At 51.6% G+C, this 17,398-nt stretch overlaps 1 protein-coding gene across 1 annotated transcript in view; it reads right to left on the reverse strand.

Annotated features, from left to right (window-relative positions):
• NINL (ninein like) overlaps positions 1-17,398 on the reverse strand; it is a 130,913-nt gene that overhangs the window by 44,407 nt on the left and 69,108 nt on the right. The window contains exons 6-13 of the mRNA XM_080813621.1: positions 17,107-17,297; positions 16,245-16,397; positions 13,047-13,217; positions 9,245-9,381; positions 7,760-7,900; positions 2,117-2,291; positions 922-1,032; positions 234-314 (exon numbers count right to left, since the gene is read on the reverse strand). Of these exons, the coding sequence (XP_080669747.1) occupies positions 234-314; positions 922-1,032; positions 2,117-2,291; positions 7,760-7,900; positions 9,245-9,381; positions 13,047-13,217; positions 16,245-16,397; positions 17,107-17,297 (1,160 nt within the window). The remainder of the gene's footprint in view (positions 1-233; positions 315-921; positions 1,033-2,116; positions 2,292-7,759; positions 7,901-9,244; positions 9,382-13,046; positions 13,218-16,244; positions 16,398-17,106; positions 17,298-17,398) is intronic.

The raw sequence follows: 17,398 nt of genomic DNA on the forward strand, positions 1-17,398 counted from the left end.
GCTAAGGAGAGCTATGTGGCCTTCTGGCACCAGGAGGTCTCTAGAGGGCCAAGCTCTTAGTACCTTCCCCAGCACCATCACTCTTGCTGCAAAGTGGGCTGGGTGGTGGAAGTGGGTGTGGGGCAGGGGTGCATGAGGGCTCCATGCACCAAAGACAAGAGCAATGGCCCCAGTACAAGACAAAGGCAATGTGATGGCTCAAGGTGGTAAAGGGGGCTGGGCAGGTCACATACCCGGCACTTGCGGTCATACTCCCTTAGGACCTCCGCGAACCGCTCCTCCTGGGCCAGGAGCTCTGTGCTCTGTGGTTCCAGCTAAAAGTCAGACCCACACAGGAAAATGACAAACAAGATCTTAGGCCAGGTAGAATGTGTGTTATGACCCTCTCGTGCTCCTCCCACTAGGCTCAGCATCTCTAGGTACAATCTTCCATCCCTCTTCCTCCTCCCTCCTCTCGTTTAAAAGACCTCAAGGCAAAAGGAGGCTCTGAGTTCATGGAAGGTGGTCCTACTCCCAACTGCAGCCTGGGGTGCATTCCTGCCTCAGATGCCTGGGACACCCCCATGCAGCACCTCTCCTAGCCTCCTTTACTCAAAGTGATGGGCAGGGCCAGAGGGAGGCATCTCATGATGGGCATGGAGCTCTCCTCTGTGTCTCTCACCACTGAGAACCCATCATGAGGGGCTGTGCAGATGGCACTGTCATTAAATGTCCAGCAGGCATAGTGTCACTAGGGTGTACCAGTACCCTGGCACTGGCACAAAAAGGAAGAACACAGAAGGAGAGTTGCCCTGCTGCTTTTATCTCCACTCTAGAATTGTAGTGGGAAATAACTGAATTCACTCACCTATGTATTCTTTTTCAAGTCCCTGACACTTTTTACCCAGAACCCAGAGACTCAGAATCAGCAAAGGGACTTGCCTTGTCCTTCAACACAAACTCCAGGTCATTCTGAAGTTTCAAGACCAGCTTCTCTGATTCCGAAAGCTTTTCCACAACTTCAATAATCTCCTTCTGTAATCGACTGTTTTCCTATAAGACATAAGCCAGCAGTTTGCTGGACTTTGGGAGTGGAGGACAGAGCTGTGGGCAGACTGTCTCCCCTCTGCATCAGGGACTTTTCCCTCAGCAGCACTCACAATCATGAAAGAAACCTGCAAATGCAGCATGACTGGCGCTCACTGCCTTGGCACCTGCAGTGGAGGCTGTGCTGAGGACCAGCCCCACAGAGCCCCTCACCAGTGCCTGTCGCTTTCCCCACTGCCCCTTCTTTTCCTGCCCTGAATGTTCAAGGAGGCTATGAGTAACACAAGAAGAGGCTGGGGGCAATCCTTTCTGAGCTGTTGTCTGAAAGAGGGATTGGAAATGGCACCCTCACAGCTCAGATGTCCCCTGGGGGAAGAAGACAGTGCCCATAGACACAGGGAACCAGTGAGAAGAGCAGTAAGGACACAGTTCAGGCAAGGACACAGCTTCTCCCCCAGGGAGACAGAGACCGGGCAGATGTGGAAAGAATCTGCCGTCTCCAAGTTAGGAGAGGAAGGCAGGAGCCCAGGAGGGACCAGGAGACATGGGGCCAGGGGACAGCTCACTGGATAGAACCAAATGTAGGGTGGGTATGGGTCATGGGACATTTACCAAAGCCCAGAAAACCCCATTTGCTTCATGCTACACACCCAGGACTCCAGCAGGGTAAGCTTTAGGTTTTGGGTTTTTGCTGATCCCACAGACGTTCTGGTCTCGGGATGGGGAGGGCATGCAGCAAAGCTGGCTGCGGCTGCTGACCCTCTCTGACCACTGTCACCCTGAGCCAGAGCAGAAAGTAAGAGCTCTACAGGTCCCCCATAACCAGAGAGAAGGAAGAGGCAATGCCTCTTGTGGAAAAGCCAGGACCCTACTGCTTTGGCTGAGAAATATGTTCTCTCTGGCCACAGCCGATGCTCCTCAGTTAGAAATCCCAGGCATTTCTCTACCATGGAAATGTAAACTTAAGATTCCTAGGAGGTTCCCAGTTCCTGACTAGGAAAATGTGGGGAGTGGGAGGATGAACTTTCAGGTGACCTCCTTTCTGTCATTCAGGGCGGGATGACCTGGGGAAACACTGCTCCCCATCTACCTTCAGGGCCAGGGTCAGCTTCTCCCGGAGGCTGGCCTCCTCGGCCCGCAGACGCTCCAGGTCCTTCTCCAGCATGGCCCTCTGCTTGCAGGTCTGCTCCCAGAACAGCTCACGTTCCCTCTCCACCTCGGATCTCAGGAGGCTCAGCCTTTCCCGGTACCCCTGCTCCAGATGTCTGCAAAGCACACCCAGTCATGTGTCAATATGTCATGTTGAGTCCCAAAGGACCCCCCAGGCCCATAATGACCCCCTCCTCTTGGGGGACATCCCCTGGGCAACTTGGCCTTTCTTCCCTGGAACCTTCCTGCCTGTAGCACCTGGCCACACTGTCTGGGACTCAATTGTTCCTGCTTGACAGATGGGGTCACTGGACCTCGGTTAAACTGCACATGCTGTAAGGGCAGGGGCCCTCCTTTAAAGCCCCCCTACCCTGGGCCTGATGGTGGATGCGCCCCCACACCCTCCAGGACTAGGAAGGTGACAAGGGAGGCCAGCAGGTCCCTGGAGCCTCTGGAGTAAGCTAGCCAGTGCTCTCTGTGGGTAGACCTCTCTGATGCCCTCTGCCCTTCAGCTACCTCCCACACCAGGGCAGCATGGATAACCAAATGTGTACCAAAGTAAGCCCCTCGTGCAGGACCCAGGCAACATAAAACCTGCAGACTGCGAATCCCAAAGCAATCAGAGGGGAAGGTAGGAGGCATTTCTCCCCCTCCGTTTCTGCTTACTCTTTTGTAAGAACTGATAGAAATATCAGCAGAAAAAGCGCTAAATCTTATTTTATTTTTTATTTTTTAAAGATTTATTTATTTGAGAGAGAGAGAGAACACAAGAACAGGGGGAGTGGTGAAGAGATGCAGACTTGCCGCTGAGCGGGGAGCCTGACGCAGTGCTCGATCCCAGGACCCTGAGATCACGACTCAAGCCAAAGGCAGACACCCAACCGACTGAGCCACCCAGGTGTCCCCAAATCTTAGTTTTATCACTGAAACAATTGCTTAGCAGGATTTCTCAAACCAAGTCTCTCTAGAATGAAGAGGATCAAAACTCTTACTTCATTCAGCAGAGGGCTTGGCAATGATAATAATTCAGCAGAGAACACCAGGGGTTTGTCCTCTGCCAAAGACTGTCCCTCCCACCCCTGCCCCAGACAGTCTAGACTTTCTCATCTCAGAACTTTAAGGAAAGAACACCCAGCAGGAAAGGAGATGGAGAAAGGGCAGCTATTACTTAGGGGAAAACAATAAGATGAATCTAGCTAATGTAACACTCCACAAACCTTTGGGGTAGTTTTAAAAACACCTATTTGACCGTATCAAATAGATACGGTCTAAATAGCTTTAGAAATACCCAACAAAAGAAAAATGGATAAATAAAATATGGCAGCTGCACATAACAGGATGCTCTGCAGTCATCATAAAAGCATATATGATATGATACTATTTTGTAAATAATTCTGTACGTGGGAAAAAGAAGTAAAGGTCATAAAAAACTTCAGGAGTGATAACCTCTGAGTGAAATTTCTGCTTTTATTTTTACTTTTACTTGTTTTTCTATAATGAACATGTATCACTTATTTCTCTTGTAATAAGAAAAAGCCAAATGCAGCCATAACAGCTATTTCTAGAAACTCCTGATAATGCTCCATTACTCATGGGGCAAAATCCAAACTCACAGGGCCTTCATGGACCCCTTGACCAGATAAGGCTTTCGTTTGTGATTTTCTGACCCCAGGAAAGATATCAGAAAATTCTTCCCATGTGCTTGGGAGAGAAGCAAGCCTAATATGCCGTAACTAAAGCAAATCAGTTTTCATTTATAAATTGATCTAAAACCAACTTACATTTAGCTCTTGGACACAATTCTTTAAGAAGGAATTTTCTCCCTTGAACAACATTAACCAAGGGTTGGCACATGGCAGTGCAGGGCAGACTGGAAGATCATGTGGGAGTCAGGCTGCTCCAGATTCTAGACAGGCCCCTGTGGGCCCCTCTCACCCCATGGTCCCCAGGAGGCTGTGACCCAAGGTCTCAGTGGCACCAGAGTCAGTCCCTCTCCTGCTCAGGGCAGATCCCAAGCCTCGGACGTCGGTGGTGAGTCTAACAACAGATCCATGCTGTTAGAAGGGCCATGAGGAGGCAGAGGAGGCACCGAGAAGGGAAGAAGTGTGTCCGCAATCCCTCTGTTGTCCTCTTCCAAGGTTCCTTCAGTCACGCTGTGACTGAGAGAGTCTCACTCTGTGGAAACCCACGCTGACCTCACACTCTATTTTGTGAGATCAGGGAACTAAGGAGACTACGCCAGGTGAGCAAAATCATACATCGGCAGCTGCAAAAGCCAACTAGCTAAGGACTCTAATTTCACCCACAGGAACTTGCTCAGTTAGAAGTGGTCAATGGGGAGGCTTGTGGCTGGACACTACAAGGGAATCAGCTGAATACAGACTGTCGATTGCTGACAGGAGCAGAAACAATATGCAGTTATTTCTTAACTAAGTCCTCCCTTGCAAAAAACACCACCCATGTTCCACACGGAGGGAAGGGCAGCTCAGCAAGGCCACAGCCAGCATGTCCACACAGCTACTAAGTCACGGTGTCAAGGCTGGTCTCCCCACCCGGGGTTCCATGGCCTTACTACCACCTCCTTACAGTGAGACCATGTTTATTTATTTTCTCAGGTTTGATTAGAAATATTTTTGAAAATTTGATGAAAGGATCCTTACAGGCTACAGGCACCAAGCCCCGCTGATGGTCTCCTGAACATCCCATTATCCTGTGAGAGTCTTTCATGCAGGAATGATGGAAGTGAGTATGCATGAGTGCACACTTATACATACACACCATATACTCACACAGCCACACACACACGCACACAAGCACTCTCCCACACTATAGCCTTGATGCCATCTCTTGCATACCTCTTCTCCAAGCCAGACAGAGGTAGGCGTGGACTTCTACTGGAGAGCAGACCAGGATCTCAGCCTGTTGCATCTGGCCTTCCCCAGCCATTCCCAGGAAGGAAAGGTTGCCTGAGGCCTCTGTGATTCCAAAGGCCTGTGGACTCAGATGGGTGGCCCTGCTCAGCTCTGAGCCTGCTCCCCCACAGACCAGTAGGGATAGCCAGTACCCTCCTTTGGAACCCCTAGTGCATGGGTCCTATGGGAGGGTGAGCCAGTGGGGCCCTCATGTGCTGACCTAGGATGGCAGTATGTGACTCCAGGTGACCTCAGCTTGGGAAGAGCTCCTTCTGCCTAAGGGTCTGTTTTCTTACACTCTGAATACAAGGCAGACCAGGGCCTCACACTCTCTTATCTCAGAGACAGCATATGACAAGGAGATGGGAGACCTGGCTTCAACTTTTAGGTCACATTAGTTGTGTGATTATGGCATGCTACTGCACTGCTACAAGCCTCAGTTTCTTTGGCTGAAAAATGGGGCCAAAATGGCCTATCTGGGTAACTGTGGCCGCTGAGTCAGGATACCCAGTGCACAACAGGAGCACAACATATCACAGTTTCCCAGGCTGCAAGAGAAGCTCCCTCCTAGGGGGCTGAGGGGCTCCTCAACCTACAGACCTCCAGCTGCACAGTGAAGGCAAGGCGCCCAGCATCTCTGCTGAAGATGAAACGGGCTCTTGGTCTTCGACCCTTACTGTTCAGTTGGGCACAATCAACTGGCCCTGTGTGGCTATGAAACACCCCCCTCCCCCAGCCGCTATAGCCACGTTGTGAACCTCGGAGCCCCAGGAAAGCAGGCTACACCCCTCGATGTCTCCAATCCCTCCCATGGTGAGCCATGGAGATGAGGGCTTTGTAACTGTGACCGTGACAGTCCCCACACATGGCAGGAGCAGGCCTTTTTGGGATGGTGCTCAGAAGCCTGCTGTAACGTGGATGGGGGCAGGTAAAATGTCCGTACACTGCCCACCCAGGGCCATGCATGTGAGGGCTTCATGTAGGTCATGTCAAACACTGCCAGCAGGGCTGGGGTGAGGAAAGGGTTCCCTTCAAATACAACCACACAAGACAGTGAGAGGCAACATCCCAGAGATGCAGGAACCGGATGGCTTATCACAGGCTCTCACACACCTGCTCACTGAAGCCACGTACACTACCTGAGTTCTTCCTTCTCTTAAGTTACCCGTTTCGCAGAGGCCTGTGCTCAGCCACCCGTAGGCATGAGATGCGCCTGGCAGCTACAGGCACCAAACTCCGCTGAGGGCTCAAACACACGGACTGGTAGCCTCCCACCCAGAGCACGGTCTGTCACCATTCCCACTTCACGGCTGAGGAATCTCAGGGGCTCTGTCCACCCAGGGTCATAGCAAGGGCTACTGAGGGAGAATGAGATGGGAGGCTCATAGCCTCCCAGTGCCCCCATTACTACCACTACTGAGAGCTGAGTATAGCACACTGGTTTTCCACAATGCACACCCTTTGCTACCCTTGAGGGGACACCTCCAGGTGACAAAAGCTTCCAGAAAGTGAACAACCAGCTCAGCCATGCCAGGGAAGCCTAGCACAGACTGTTCCCCGCAGTGGGATAAAAAGCCCCTCCTCATACTATGCAGCCATCAAAAGACATGAAATCTTGCCATTTGCGACGACGTGGATGGAACTAGAGGGTATCATGCTTAGCGAAATAAGTCAATCGGAGAAAGACAACTATCATATGATCTCTTTGATATGAGGAAGTGGAGATGCAAGGCGGGGGAGGTTGGGGGGAGGTAGGAAAAGAAAAAATGAAAAGATGGGATTGGGAGGGAGACAAACCATAAAAGACTCAATCTCAAGAAACAGACTGAGGGTTGCGGGGGGGGGGGGGGGGGATGGGAGAGGGTGGTGGGGAAATGGACATTGGGGAGGGTATGGGCTATGATGAGTGCTGTGAAATGTGTAAACCTGACGATTCACAGACCTGTACCCTGGGGATAAAAATACATTATATGTTTATTAAAATAAAATTAAAAGCCCCTCCTCTACTTGCCCTAGCCTGGGGGCTGATCTTCAGGCTGGGTTTCTTCACATTTTGGTTAATAAACCAGAGAGGTGGGTTTTGTCTCCATAAAAGGTCAGAAATCCTTCCCTCTGGTCTGTCCAGCCAACAGCCCCACCAGTGCAACAGACCACTCAGGGGTCTGCTTAACCCATTGTACCTCATAATGTCTGAGGTCAGGTTTCAGGCTCTGGGCTCCTCCCACCACGGCAGGCTCCTTTCATCAGGCTCCAAAACCATTCACCAGCCCTCTTTTAAAGCATTCATCCATGTCACCAGCCACAGGCACACACAGAAGACCTGGGTTAAGTGGGACAGACCCCATAAATAAAGCAGAGAATGGGAATTTTCCTTGCAGTCCACAGGCACACATACCTGGATGCCCCTGTACATGTCCCCACAGCATAAAGAGCAAGGCTGTTTTTTAAATACACCCCTCTTCTTTTCAGGAAGGACATCCCCAGAGGTGCACCTTCAAGATTTCTACTGGCTCAGGTGAAACAGGAGGGCCTCAGCTCCAGCATGTTCATGACCACGGCCTCAGCTAGCAGCAGTGCCACATCCACCACCCACCCGTGGCCAGGGCTGGGGAATCACCACCCAGCTGCTAAGGAGCTGCCAACCTGGGCTTGGGTATGACCCCAAGACCTACTGGATCTTCTTCTCTGTGAGCTGCTCTAGGGCAGAGTGACAGTCATCCATCTCTTGCACAAACTCCAGGTTCCTCTTCTCCACTTTCTCCAGGTCCTGCCTCGCCTTGTCTCGCTCCTTTGCCATCTGCTCCACTTGACCCCTGCCACAGGAAGGAGACAGGGTGAGATGAGGACACCTGCTCTGGGGCCAGCAAGCCCTGTGTCTGCATGAATGATAGAAGGGGCTGCATTAACGGGGTGCCGAGCATGGGCAGTGCTGTGCTGTGACCTCACTGCCACCACCAACCATCTCCTGAAATTGGTTTCCAGAATCACTCTGTCCCTTTTACAGGTGCACATACTGAGAGAGAGGCTAAATGATGTGTCAAGAAGGTTTCTAGAAAGTTTCTGAACCAAGGAAGTCTGAACCTAGAGCCTTACAGTGTGCCACACCTCCAGATGGCCCAGAACAGGTGAGAATTTATCCATGCCCCCTCCCCTCCTGTCTCCTCTCCCAGGGATCCTCAGCACCCAATCTGGGACTAGATACATGAAGGGGGAGAAGGCTGGCCACGCATCGTCCTGCCTGGTCACACCCTGACACCTGCAGCCTGACATCCAGGTGAGTCCCCCAGAGCAGGTCACACCTGCAGCTCTACACTCCCTGACACCTGCCATTTTGGTGACCATTTCTCCTCCTGAAGAGCATGGAGCTTTTCTTCCTCTACCTTCCCAAGGCAGAGTCTTTCTGGGGTCCTATTTGCAGAGCTGCCTGAGGTCAGAAAGCTCACCCATCAGCACCTAACGGGATGCAAAATCTTGAGGACAGAAATCATGATTTCTTTTCGGCAGCTTTGGAACACCAATAAACACAAAAAAGATCTTTACGCCAATCTGTTGAGCAGACAGATGGCCTGAATACTCAGCTAATCGAAAGTGAACTCTACTAAAATGGAACTTATTCTCGGCCCCTCCCCCCGTCACTTTGCTCTTGGTGACCATGTTGAGGAACACTTTGTTCTCTTCCCCGCCAGCCGCCCGAGCTCAGGAGCCCTCTGCCTGCTCTTGGAACACATCCCTGCCGGCTGGAGGATTTTGGCCTCTGCATCCAAGAGCTCCAGTGTCAGCAGGATGAGCATCAGGTTCAAATGCTCCCTTTGGAACCTTGCTAAAAGGGGCTAAGGGAGGACCTCGACATCAGTTTCTAAGTGTGAGGACAGGCCAGTGACTCTGAAATTCTGTGGCTGTAAAAACCCAATCAGCAAGGCCCCCTCAGGCCACACACAGGGATGTCACTCGAGGCATAGGGAGTGCTCAGCTCTTTCCCTGTCGCCCCAAAATGCCCACTAAAGGAGAGCCAGTGGAAAAGGTGGTGTCGAGCTCCCTGGCCCCAGGGACTGGCTTGGGGTGGACAAGGGCAGGATGCCCATTTCCTAGGACTTCCCACCACTCAGCAGGCTGGCTAGCTGTGCCCACCCCCCAACCCCAACACACTGAGCTCTTACTGGCGGAAGGTCAGCTCCTGGCGGTAGCAGGCCAAGGCTGCCTGCTGAGTGGCACCACCAACCATCATGAGCTCGTTCTCAAGGGCCCAGGTCAGCTCCAAAAGGTTCACCTTCTCGTCCACACTGAAGTCGAGACTCTGGAAATAGCAAAGTCTGTTGGGCAGGAAAGGATGCGTGGCTTCTCCAAACACCTCCGGGCTTTCCTAAGAGCAGGCAGGGCCCAGATCCACACTGTCCTGTAGGCAGTACCTGCCAACTTTTCTATGTGTAAAGTCTCTGCCTCTATCACCACTCATCTTATGGATGTGGATGTGCTCCAGGCTGGACAGAGACCCTCTTCTTAAAAAAGTAACTGACACAGAAGGGGCATGTCCCAAGCAGAGGACATCATGGGGCTTGACAGGAGGCCAGGGGAGACACCTTTTTCCCTGTGAAATAACTTGCTGTGTGGACCCTGCTGGCCCTGGGAGCTATATGAGGAGACCTGACCTGAGCTCAGTGCCACTGAGAAGCAAGCAGAGGAGAGTGCAGAGATCCCTGACAACACCCCTGGGACGCCTTCTCCCGAGTGCCTGTCCAGGTGAGCCCCTAACGTCCACTCGCTTAAGCCAGTTGGAGTTGAGTTGTTATTGAATCTCTGTGAAATGTGTGTACGGGTAGGTAGAAAAATGATCTGACAGACGAGCCATGGCCCAGCACCACAAAGAGTGGAGCACTCTTTTCCCCTCAGGGTTCTGAAAATAAGAGAATAAAACAATTTATATGTATTGCACCACAGTAATAATAAACCATACCCGTATACCCCTCTGCTCAACTAATAACACTTGCTGCATTTTCTTTTCTCATGTTGAGTATTCTTGACCCCTGCTTCTTTCTATGATGTCAAAAAATCAGTCATGCCCAAGTCCAGAGGCAGGTACCACGTCAGGGCCTGTAGAGAAAGAGCCCCCACATTCCCAGATCACACGTGGGAATGAGGCATGCTCCCTTTTTTAACTTATACCACAGACACTTGATTTCCACTGCTCCCCCACCTCCCAAAGCACTTCTGAAGAGAAATGACAGAAGGCAAAAACATGACAGGTCACAGCAGCAGCTTCCTGGTCAAGGAGAAAGGAGTCATCAGAAACCACAAGGGATGGGTAGAAACCAGTCTCCAAGACAGCCCCGTGCCCCTCGCCTTCTGGTATCCACTCCCAGGTCCTTCCCTTCCACGCCGAGCAGGGCCAGCCCAGGTGACCCACAGGGTACTGAGGAGGTGACAGCGTTAGGGCTTCCAAGGCTGGGGTGTGGCAGACACATGGCCTCCTCCCCACCCTCTCTGAGATGGTGCTCCAGGGAAGCCACTGCCCAGGTGTGAGGATGCTCAAGCAGTCCGAGCAAGGGGCCCTGTGCAAGAAAGGAGGCCCTCCCACCTACAGCAAGCATCAATCTGCCAACTTGGAAGCAGCAGCTCGGCCCCAGTCAGGCTCTCACAAGGCTTCTGACCAACCTCAGGGGAGACCCTGGGCTAGAACTACCCACTAATTCCCAAATTCGTGACCCACAGAAGCTGTTCTGTATAAGAACAGTCATCGTGTGTGAAGGTATAATTCAATGGTGATTTGTTGAGGAGGGACAGATAACCAATCCCAGGCCTCCTCACAGAGCATCCCTGAGGGCCTGGCCAGGAAGTGCCCTGAAATGGCCAGGCATCTTGAGAAGCTGGGTACATGACACCAACACGTCCAGGTTGAGGGCTCACTCAGCTGGGTGCTTCCTTGGGCAGCAGCCTGTGGTCTTGACCACCAACGTCACAGGTAAGCAGTTTCTGAGAGTGCTGCAGGCAGGACGGGGCCTGACTTGGCATGCCAGGACCTGGACCACCTGTCCCACTTACTGGTGCACAGGCAGCCACCCCATCTGTCACATGAGACAGAAATACCTTTCAGGCTGCATGAGGAGTAAATAACATCACAAACTTCACAGGTCCTTGCTTGGTGCCAAGTGCTGAGAGTTCAGTAAACATCGTAGCCTTTCAACAAAATGGAAGCAAACTCAGAATGCAACTGGTAAATTATAAATTGCTAAAGAACTGGAAATACTCTGTGATAGCAGGAAAGCAACAAAAATATTAAGTTATGAAATGTCAGAGGCAAATTTGAGATTCACCATCTGTCAGGTTATGATGGCAGCTGACCCACCTCCAAATGACAGGGACTCAGAACATAGTTTCAGGGAGAATCCCCAAACCATGAATTCCTTTGCTCTCTACCCTCCCTAGCGGCCAATCTGGTGATCTGGGCTTGGCCTCTGGCTCTCAGAACAGTTCCAAGGGCCAGGTGCCCAGGCCTGTCCTGGCTGTTCAGGCTCCACCCAGGCTGCTGGGTGGCCACATTCAGCAATGGCCGAGTTAAGGTCCAGGAGGGACTGGCTCAAGGTGTCAGGAGGCCTGTCTTAGAGGCTGTTGCTAGACTCCTCCATGTAGTGTCAGTTTGTGTTAATAGGGACATTTTGAGAGGTAATCTGACAAAGCCTATCAAGAGTTAAAACTCATAGCTTCAGGAATCTGGCCTACAAAGAAATACCAGCATAGAAACAGGAAGATACATATACATTTTAAATGCCAAGATTTAAAACAGAAAAAAAACTACATGTACAACAAGAGAGAAAAGGTAACACAAATTAACAAGTATATGGTACACAGATTTTGCAAAAAAAATTTTAAAGCTGGAATATCTAAAATACATATTTCTTCTCTGTGTTGGGGAAGGGCTCTATAGTACTCCCATTAAGCTGTTAGGTTGCTGCTCCTGCAGAGTGGGAGCAAAGGGGAGCAGGCTTTACTATTTTTCTTTAAATTTTCTATACAGTTGACACTTTTTTTTTTTTTAACAACAAATTCAGAAATGAAGATCATCAGTCTAGCTTACCAATACACTTCCACACAGTGTGTTCTTCTCTCACCCTTGTCCCGCTCCCAGAGCAGGCTTCCTCCAAACCCCAAGGGTCTGGCCCTGTGCTCCTGGGGGAAGTCAGACTGGCCCCCGCTGAGGACAGCCAGGCAGCACACCTCTCCATGCCCCACCCAGTGGAGGGAGGGTCTGGGCAAGCTGGGGTCTGTGGGGAGAAGAGCTTGCCCAGGCTGGCAGGCAGCTCTGACAGAATTCAGGTTCACTACAGAGCTTGTCCTCAACAAATGGAAACACTCAGACTACTGGGACTGTGACATCCAGTAAAAGTCGCTACCACAAGGAAGGAAATTTCCTTCCCTCGTCTGGGACTGACGCCCTCATCCAGGCAAGCAGAACATCTCCAAGGTTAACAATGCACTGAAGGGAATGTCAGTGTACTAAAACCTATTTTCAAATGGATTTCAGACTGTTGTTTTTCTGCTTCTTATTTATTATCTTTTTAAATTAAAAATCTCCTATATTTTAAAGATTTTCATTTATTTGTCAGAGAGAGAGAGAGAGAGAGCACACGCACAAGCAGAGGGAGCAGCCGACAGAGAAGCAGGCTTCCCACCAAGTAGGAATCCCGAGGCAGGACTCAATCCCAGGACCCTGGGATCATGACCCCACCCAAAGGCAGACACTTAACTGACCAGGCCACCCAGGCATCCCCAAATCTCCTATATTTTAATAGCAAAAAATACAGAAGAAAGTGATTCCATCAGGCCTTTCCTACATGGGGTTCTCTGCAGAGAGTTAAGGCCCTATGTGTCTGGGATACTCTGTCTGGCCTCCTCTGTGTGCAGAGGGCCCCAAGGTCCCCCCTGGATGTTCTCCCAGGGGCAGCTCTGAAGGGACCAGTTCCAGACCTGCAAGATCTCCCTGCCATTCGGAATTCCCTCCTGGGCCCACAGGGCGATGAGCTGCTCAGGAACCGCAAAGCCAGTGCCGTCATCAATGCTGCACAAGAGACGCAGGCCTGAGCACACAGACACAAGGGACGACGTTGTGGCAGTTGGGCAGCCACCCTCCTCCAGGACCTGCATGCAGGGAAAGCAAAGAGACCCGTCAGCACTTCGGCCTCCTGTCCATTTTTAGGATTTTTTCCAACCTCAGCAGCCTATGCTCAGCCCTTCGCTGTCTTGTTCAGGCACAGTAAGAACCACTCACACAGTGACTAGGAAACAGAGACAGGGCACCATCACACGGTGTGCCCAAGACTGCATGGCTCTGTGGGCAACAACTCGGAGATTTGAACCCAGGGCTCTGGACACCCAGCCCACTGCCTTTGCAAGGACCCTGGTGCCTGCTTTCCTACTGTCCACCAGAGGTCTTCCCCAGGGAACACATCCTAGGGCCCTTGTGGCCTGACCGGTCAGCACAAGCTGCTTGGTGGGAGACATGAAGCAGTTTTAACCTCTCTCCCTGATGCAGTAATGGTGAGCACCTGGCCTCTCAACGGGAGAGCCGGAGATGGCGGAGATGGCGCCTGCCAATGCTAGGAAATCCAGCCTATGGAAAGAAACCCGAGACGTGCTTGAAAAGAGGAGGCGGAATGGCCCGAAGTCACACATTTCCCCAAGCCTCAGAAACACATCTCACAGCTGACAGAACTGGGGAGTTTGGGCTTTGTTTTTTTAAAGATTTATTTATTTATTAGAGAGAGAGACAGTGCGAGCAGGGGGGAGGGACAGAGGGACAAGCCGACTCCCTGCTGAGGATGGAGCTGATGTGGGATCTCAAGACCCTGAGATCCAGACCTGAGCCAAAAATCAAGAGTCGGATGCTCAACCGACTGAGCCACCCAGGAGCCTCAGAACTGGGGAGTTTTAAGAAGGGGAAAAAAATCTCTTGGCCAGAAAACTGATCTATTAGGGTTACGGGCTATAAGAATCCATCAAGCAGGGTTATTTTCTGCTGGGGCGCTTGGGTGGCTCAGCTGGCTAAAGCATCTGCCTTTGGCTCAGGACATGATCTCAGCATCCTGCAGTGCATCCAGATACTTGCTCAGCGGGGAGTCTGCTTCCCACCCCTTTTCTTCCTTTGCACGCCCCCCACCACTCACGCTCTCTCTTGCTCTCTCAAATAAATGAAAAAAAAATAATAATAATAATAACCAACAACTTAAAAAAAAAAAAAGAGGATTGTTTTCTGGCCCAGGCAGACCAAGCATTTGTCTGAGGCCACAGGAATGAGAGCAGCTGCCCCTTCTTTCTGGCCACCAGGGCTTCCACCACACTCCAAGGGCTCCCCTCCTTGCTGGCTTCCTTTCAACCTCCCTCACAGGAGTCTCTTGCTATTCCCAAACATTCCAAGTTTGTCTCATTGCCTAAAACACTGTCCCCCAACACTTCCATGCCTGTGCTTCCTAGGGCTCTGCTCTGACAGCCCCTCCTAGCCCACCACGCCCCCTCCCCACACTCAGTCCTCAGCAAGTGCTCCCAGACCCACACGCCCTCATCTGTTCTCAGTTGTATTCCTACTTCTCCAGAAACACTTTCTCATGAACTGGTGCTCACTAACTTGTGCTAGGTACTTTACAGCCCTATAAAGCAAGCACTTGACCCAGGGAGAGAGAAGCTCAAGAATGGCTTGGAACGTGGCCATGGCCATGTGGAGAAGCTCAGATATCCAAATGCACCCCGACCACCCTTATCTCCCTCCCACCTGTTTCCTTGGTGAGGCCTGTGAGCTTGAGGACAGGTGTGTCTAACAGGAGAAGGTGGGGCCTGGGCTGCATACCGGAGGGCCCAGCAGCACCATGCCACCCCAGAGCCCACATACACAGAATGCAATACCCTCCATCCACAGCCATGTGGGCTCAGGGCACTTCCTGGGCAGTCAGGTGTTCCTTGGGCCCTGCCTCTGACTAGAGGTGGGTCCTGCCTGGCCTCAGACCCGCGCCCCACAGCTCAGAGCCCTGGCCAGCTGTGCCTCCTCAGTGGGACACAGGAACAGGGACAGCTCCACCACAGAGGAGGCACCCTCCTTCCACTGGCACCAGGCACAAGCTGGTGGGACTTCATTGTGGCCTCTGACCTTACATGGCCTGACACCTTCCTTTAATGCTCTTAGTTTCTTCTCTGTCCATTCTCATCAGGTTCAGATTCAGAAGCTGGACTCTCAGATTACCCAGCCTAGCAGAAACAATATTACTGGTCCTGCACCACCACCCACAAACTATGGGATCAGCCACATCAGCAAGCCTCTTCAGAGAACCATGCCCCGTGATGGAAAAGGGAGGTTTTCCTGTGCTGGGATGGAGGAAAACAAAATGCTAAGGCAACGGTCACCAAATGAGATCACAATGAACTCATTTATTTATTTATTATTATTATTTTTAAGGAATTTACTTATTTATTTAACAGAGAAAGAAACAGACAGAGATTGAGAGCACAAGCAGGGGGAGTGGTAGGCAGAGGGAGAAGCAGACTCCCCACTGAGCAGGGAGCCCGACTAGGGACTCTGATCCCAGAACTCCGGGATCATGATCTGAGCCGAAAGCAGATGTTTCACCGACTGAGCCACCCAGTGGCTCAGCCACCTCATTTGTCCTGAGATCAAATTTAAATAACTGCCCCAAATCTGCTCTCCTCTATCTGCAGTAACCTGGTATTTGTATGACAGAGAAAATTTAGGAATATAGGACAGGGAGAGCACAGGGTAAGGAGTATCTGGGGAGCTACTCCTAGGGAAGGTATGGAATGCTCTCACTGCACCACAACATGGAGGAGAGAAGGAGCTCTCCTACTGGAAGGCAGCCTATCCCACAACCAAGGAAGGCTGCCAGGTAAGCCTCATTGAATATTTATGAGGCACCCATTTTACATATGAAGAGCCTGTGGCTCAGAGAAGGCAAGTAACTTGAACAGGGACACACAGCTAGGGAGGGGCAATGCCAGATCAGCCACAAGACCTGTGTGGTTCTAGAATCTAGGTCACCTGGCCTCCCACTGACACACGTACGTGTACACACCCCCGCCAATTCCCAGGTCTGCGAAGATGCTGAAGGCCAGAGAGCAACAGCAATTATTGCTGCGGATCAAGGCTTAATCATCCCATTTTACCTGGTAATGAGACCAGGACATGCTCGGTTTGACGGGAGTGGAAGATTCTGGAAGTGAAGTGGGCCCATGATTGAACAGGCCAAGCTGGAATTCCTCAAGACTCACTCTGCCGTCTCCGTCTTGATCCAGTTTGTTAAACAGATCCTCCAGTTCCTAGACAAAAGCCACCACACCAGTGCTGAGGCCACCACCACCCAGGCCTTCCCTCCCCAAGCTGGGCAGTCTGCTCATCCTTACCAAATTCGAACTGTCTGGGACACTCTGACCTCCCTTGACTCTGGCCTGTGACATCTCCACACCTGGTCACTTTCCACCCTGTTGTGAATGGATGCCACCTGCACTTCCTAATTCCACAAATATCCATTCAGAGTCTACCATGCCAGGAACTCACTGGATGGTAAGAAAACATACATATGGAAGGTGCCCTGGGCCCCCAGCAGTTCAGGAACTACCAAGAACAGCAGGGCTAAGAAGAATTTTACCAAGGGGGAGCTTCCCCATCACCACTGCCCACCCCTACAGAAGGAAGGAGGGGTGAATTCAGCCCCTGGGGAGCACAGCCTGCTTCAGAGGGCATGATATCTGGGCTGGATGGTAGACCTGGGCAATGCAAGAAGGGGTTAGTGTACTCTAGGCAGAGGAAGGGTCAGGAGTGAAGATGCTCAGATGTCAGTGAGACAGGCCACTTGTGACCTGCGTGGGTGCAGACCTCAGCAGCAGCACTGAGAGTTATCAGAGGACTTCCGACCAGAAAGTAGTACAACCACATCAGTGTCTGGAGAGTGAAGGGACTCCCCAGACCCAACATCAATCTGACCATCGTAAAGAGCCCTCCAGTGTGGTCTGCCTTGGCCCCTCTCACCTCCTTCTCCAGTCCCTGGAGCCCGATGCTTTCACAGACGATGGCCAGCTCTTGCTCATTGAGGTGGCCGCTTCTGCCAACACCCAGCTCTTCCCAGATGCCCCGGACCCGGCTCTCAGGGGTGTCCAAGGAGGGGCTGCAAGGCTTCTGGAGGCACCCAAAGACCTCAGAACCCCAAGCTGGCAGCTGGCCTGAAGCAGGGAGAGTGACAGGTAAACCCTATGCTCTAGGTGGAAGCACCTGGGGGGGAACACACCAATGTTGGCAATGTACTCTGAAACCAGAGGGACAG

The sequence above is a fragment of the Martes martes genome (genome assembly GCF_963455335.1).
Source record: "Martes martes genome assembly, chromosome: 9".
Classification (NCBI taxonomy): Eukaryota; Metazoa; Chordata; class Mammalia; order Carnivora; family Mustelidae; genus Martes; species Martes martes.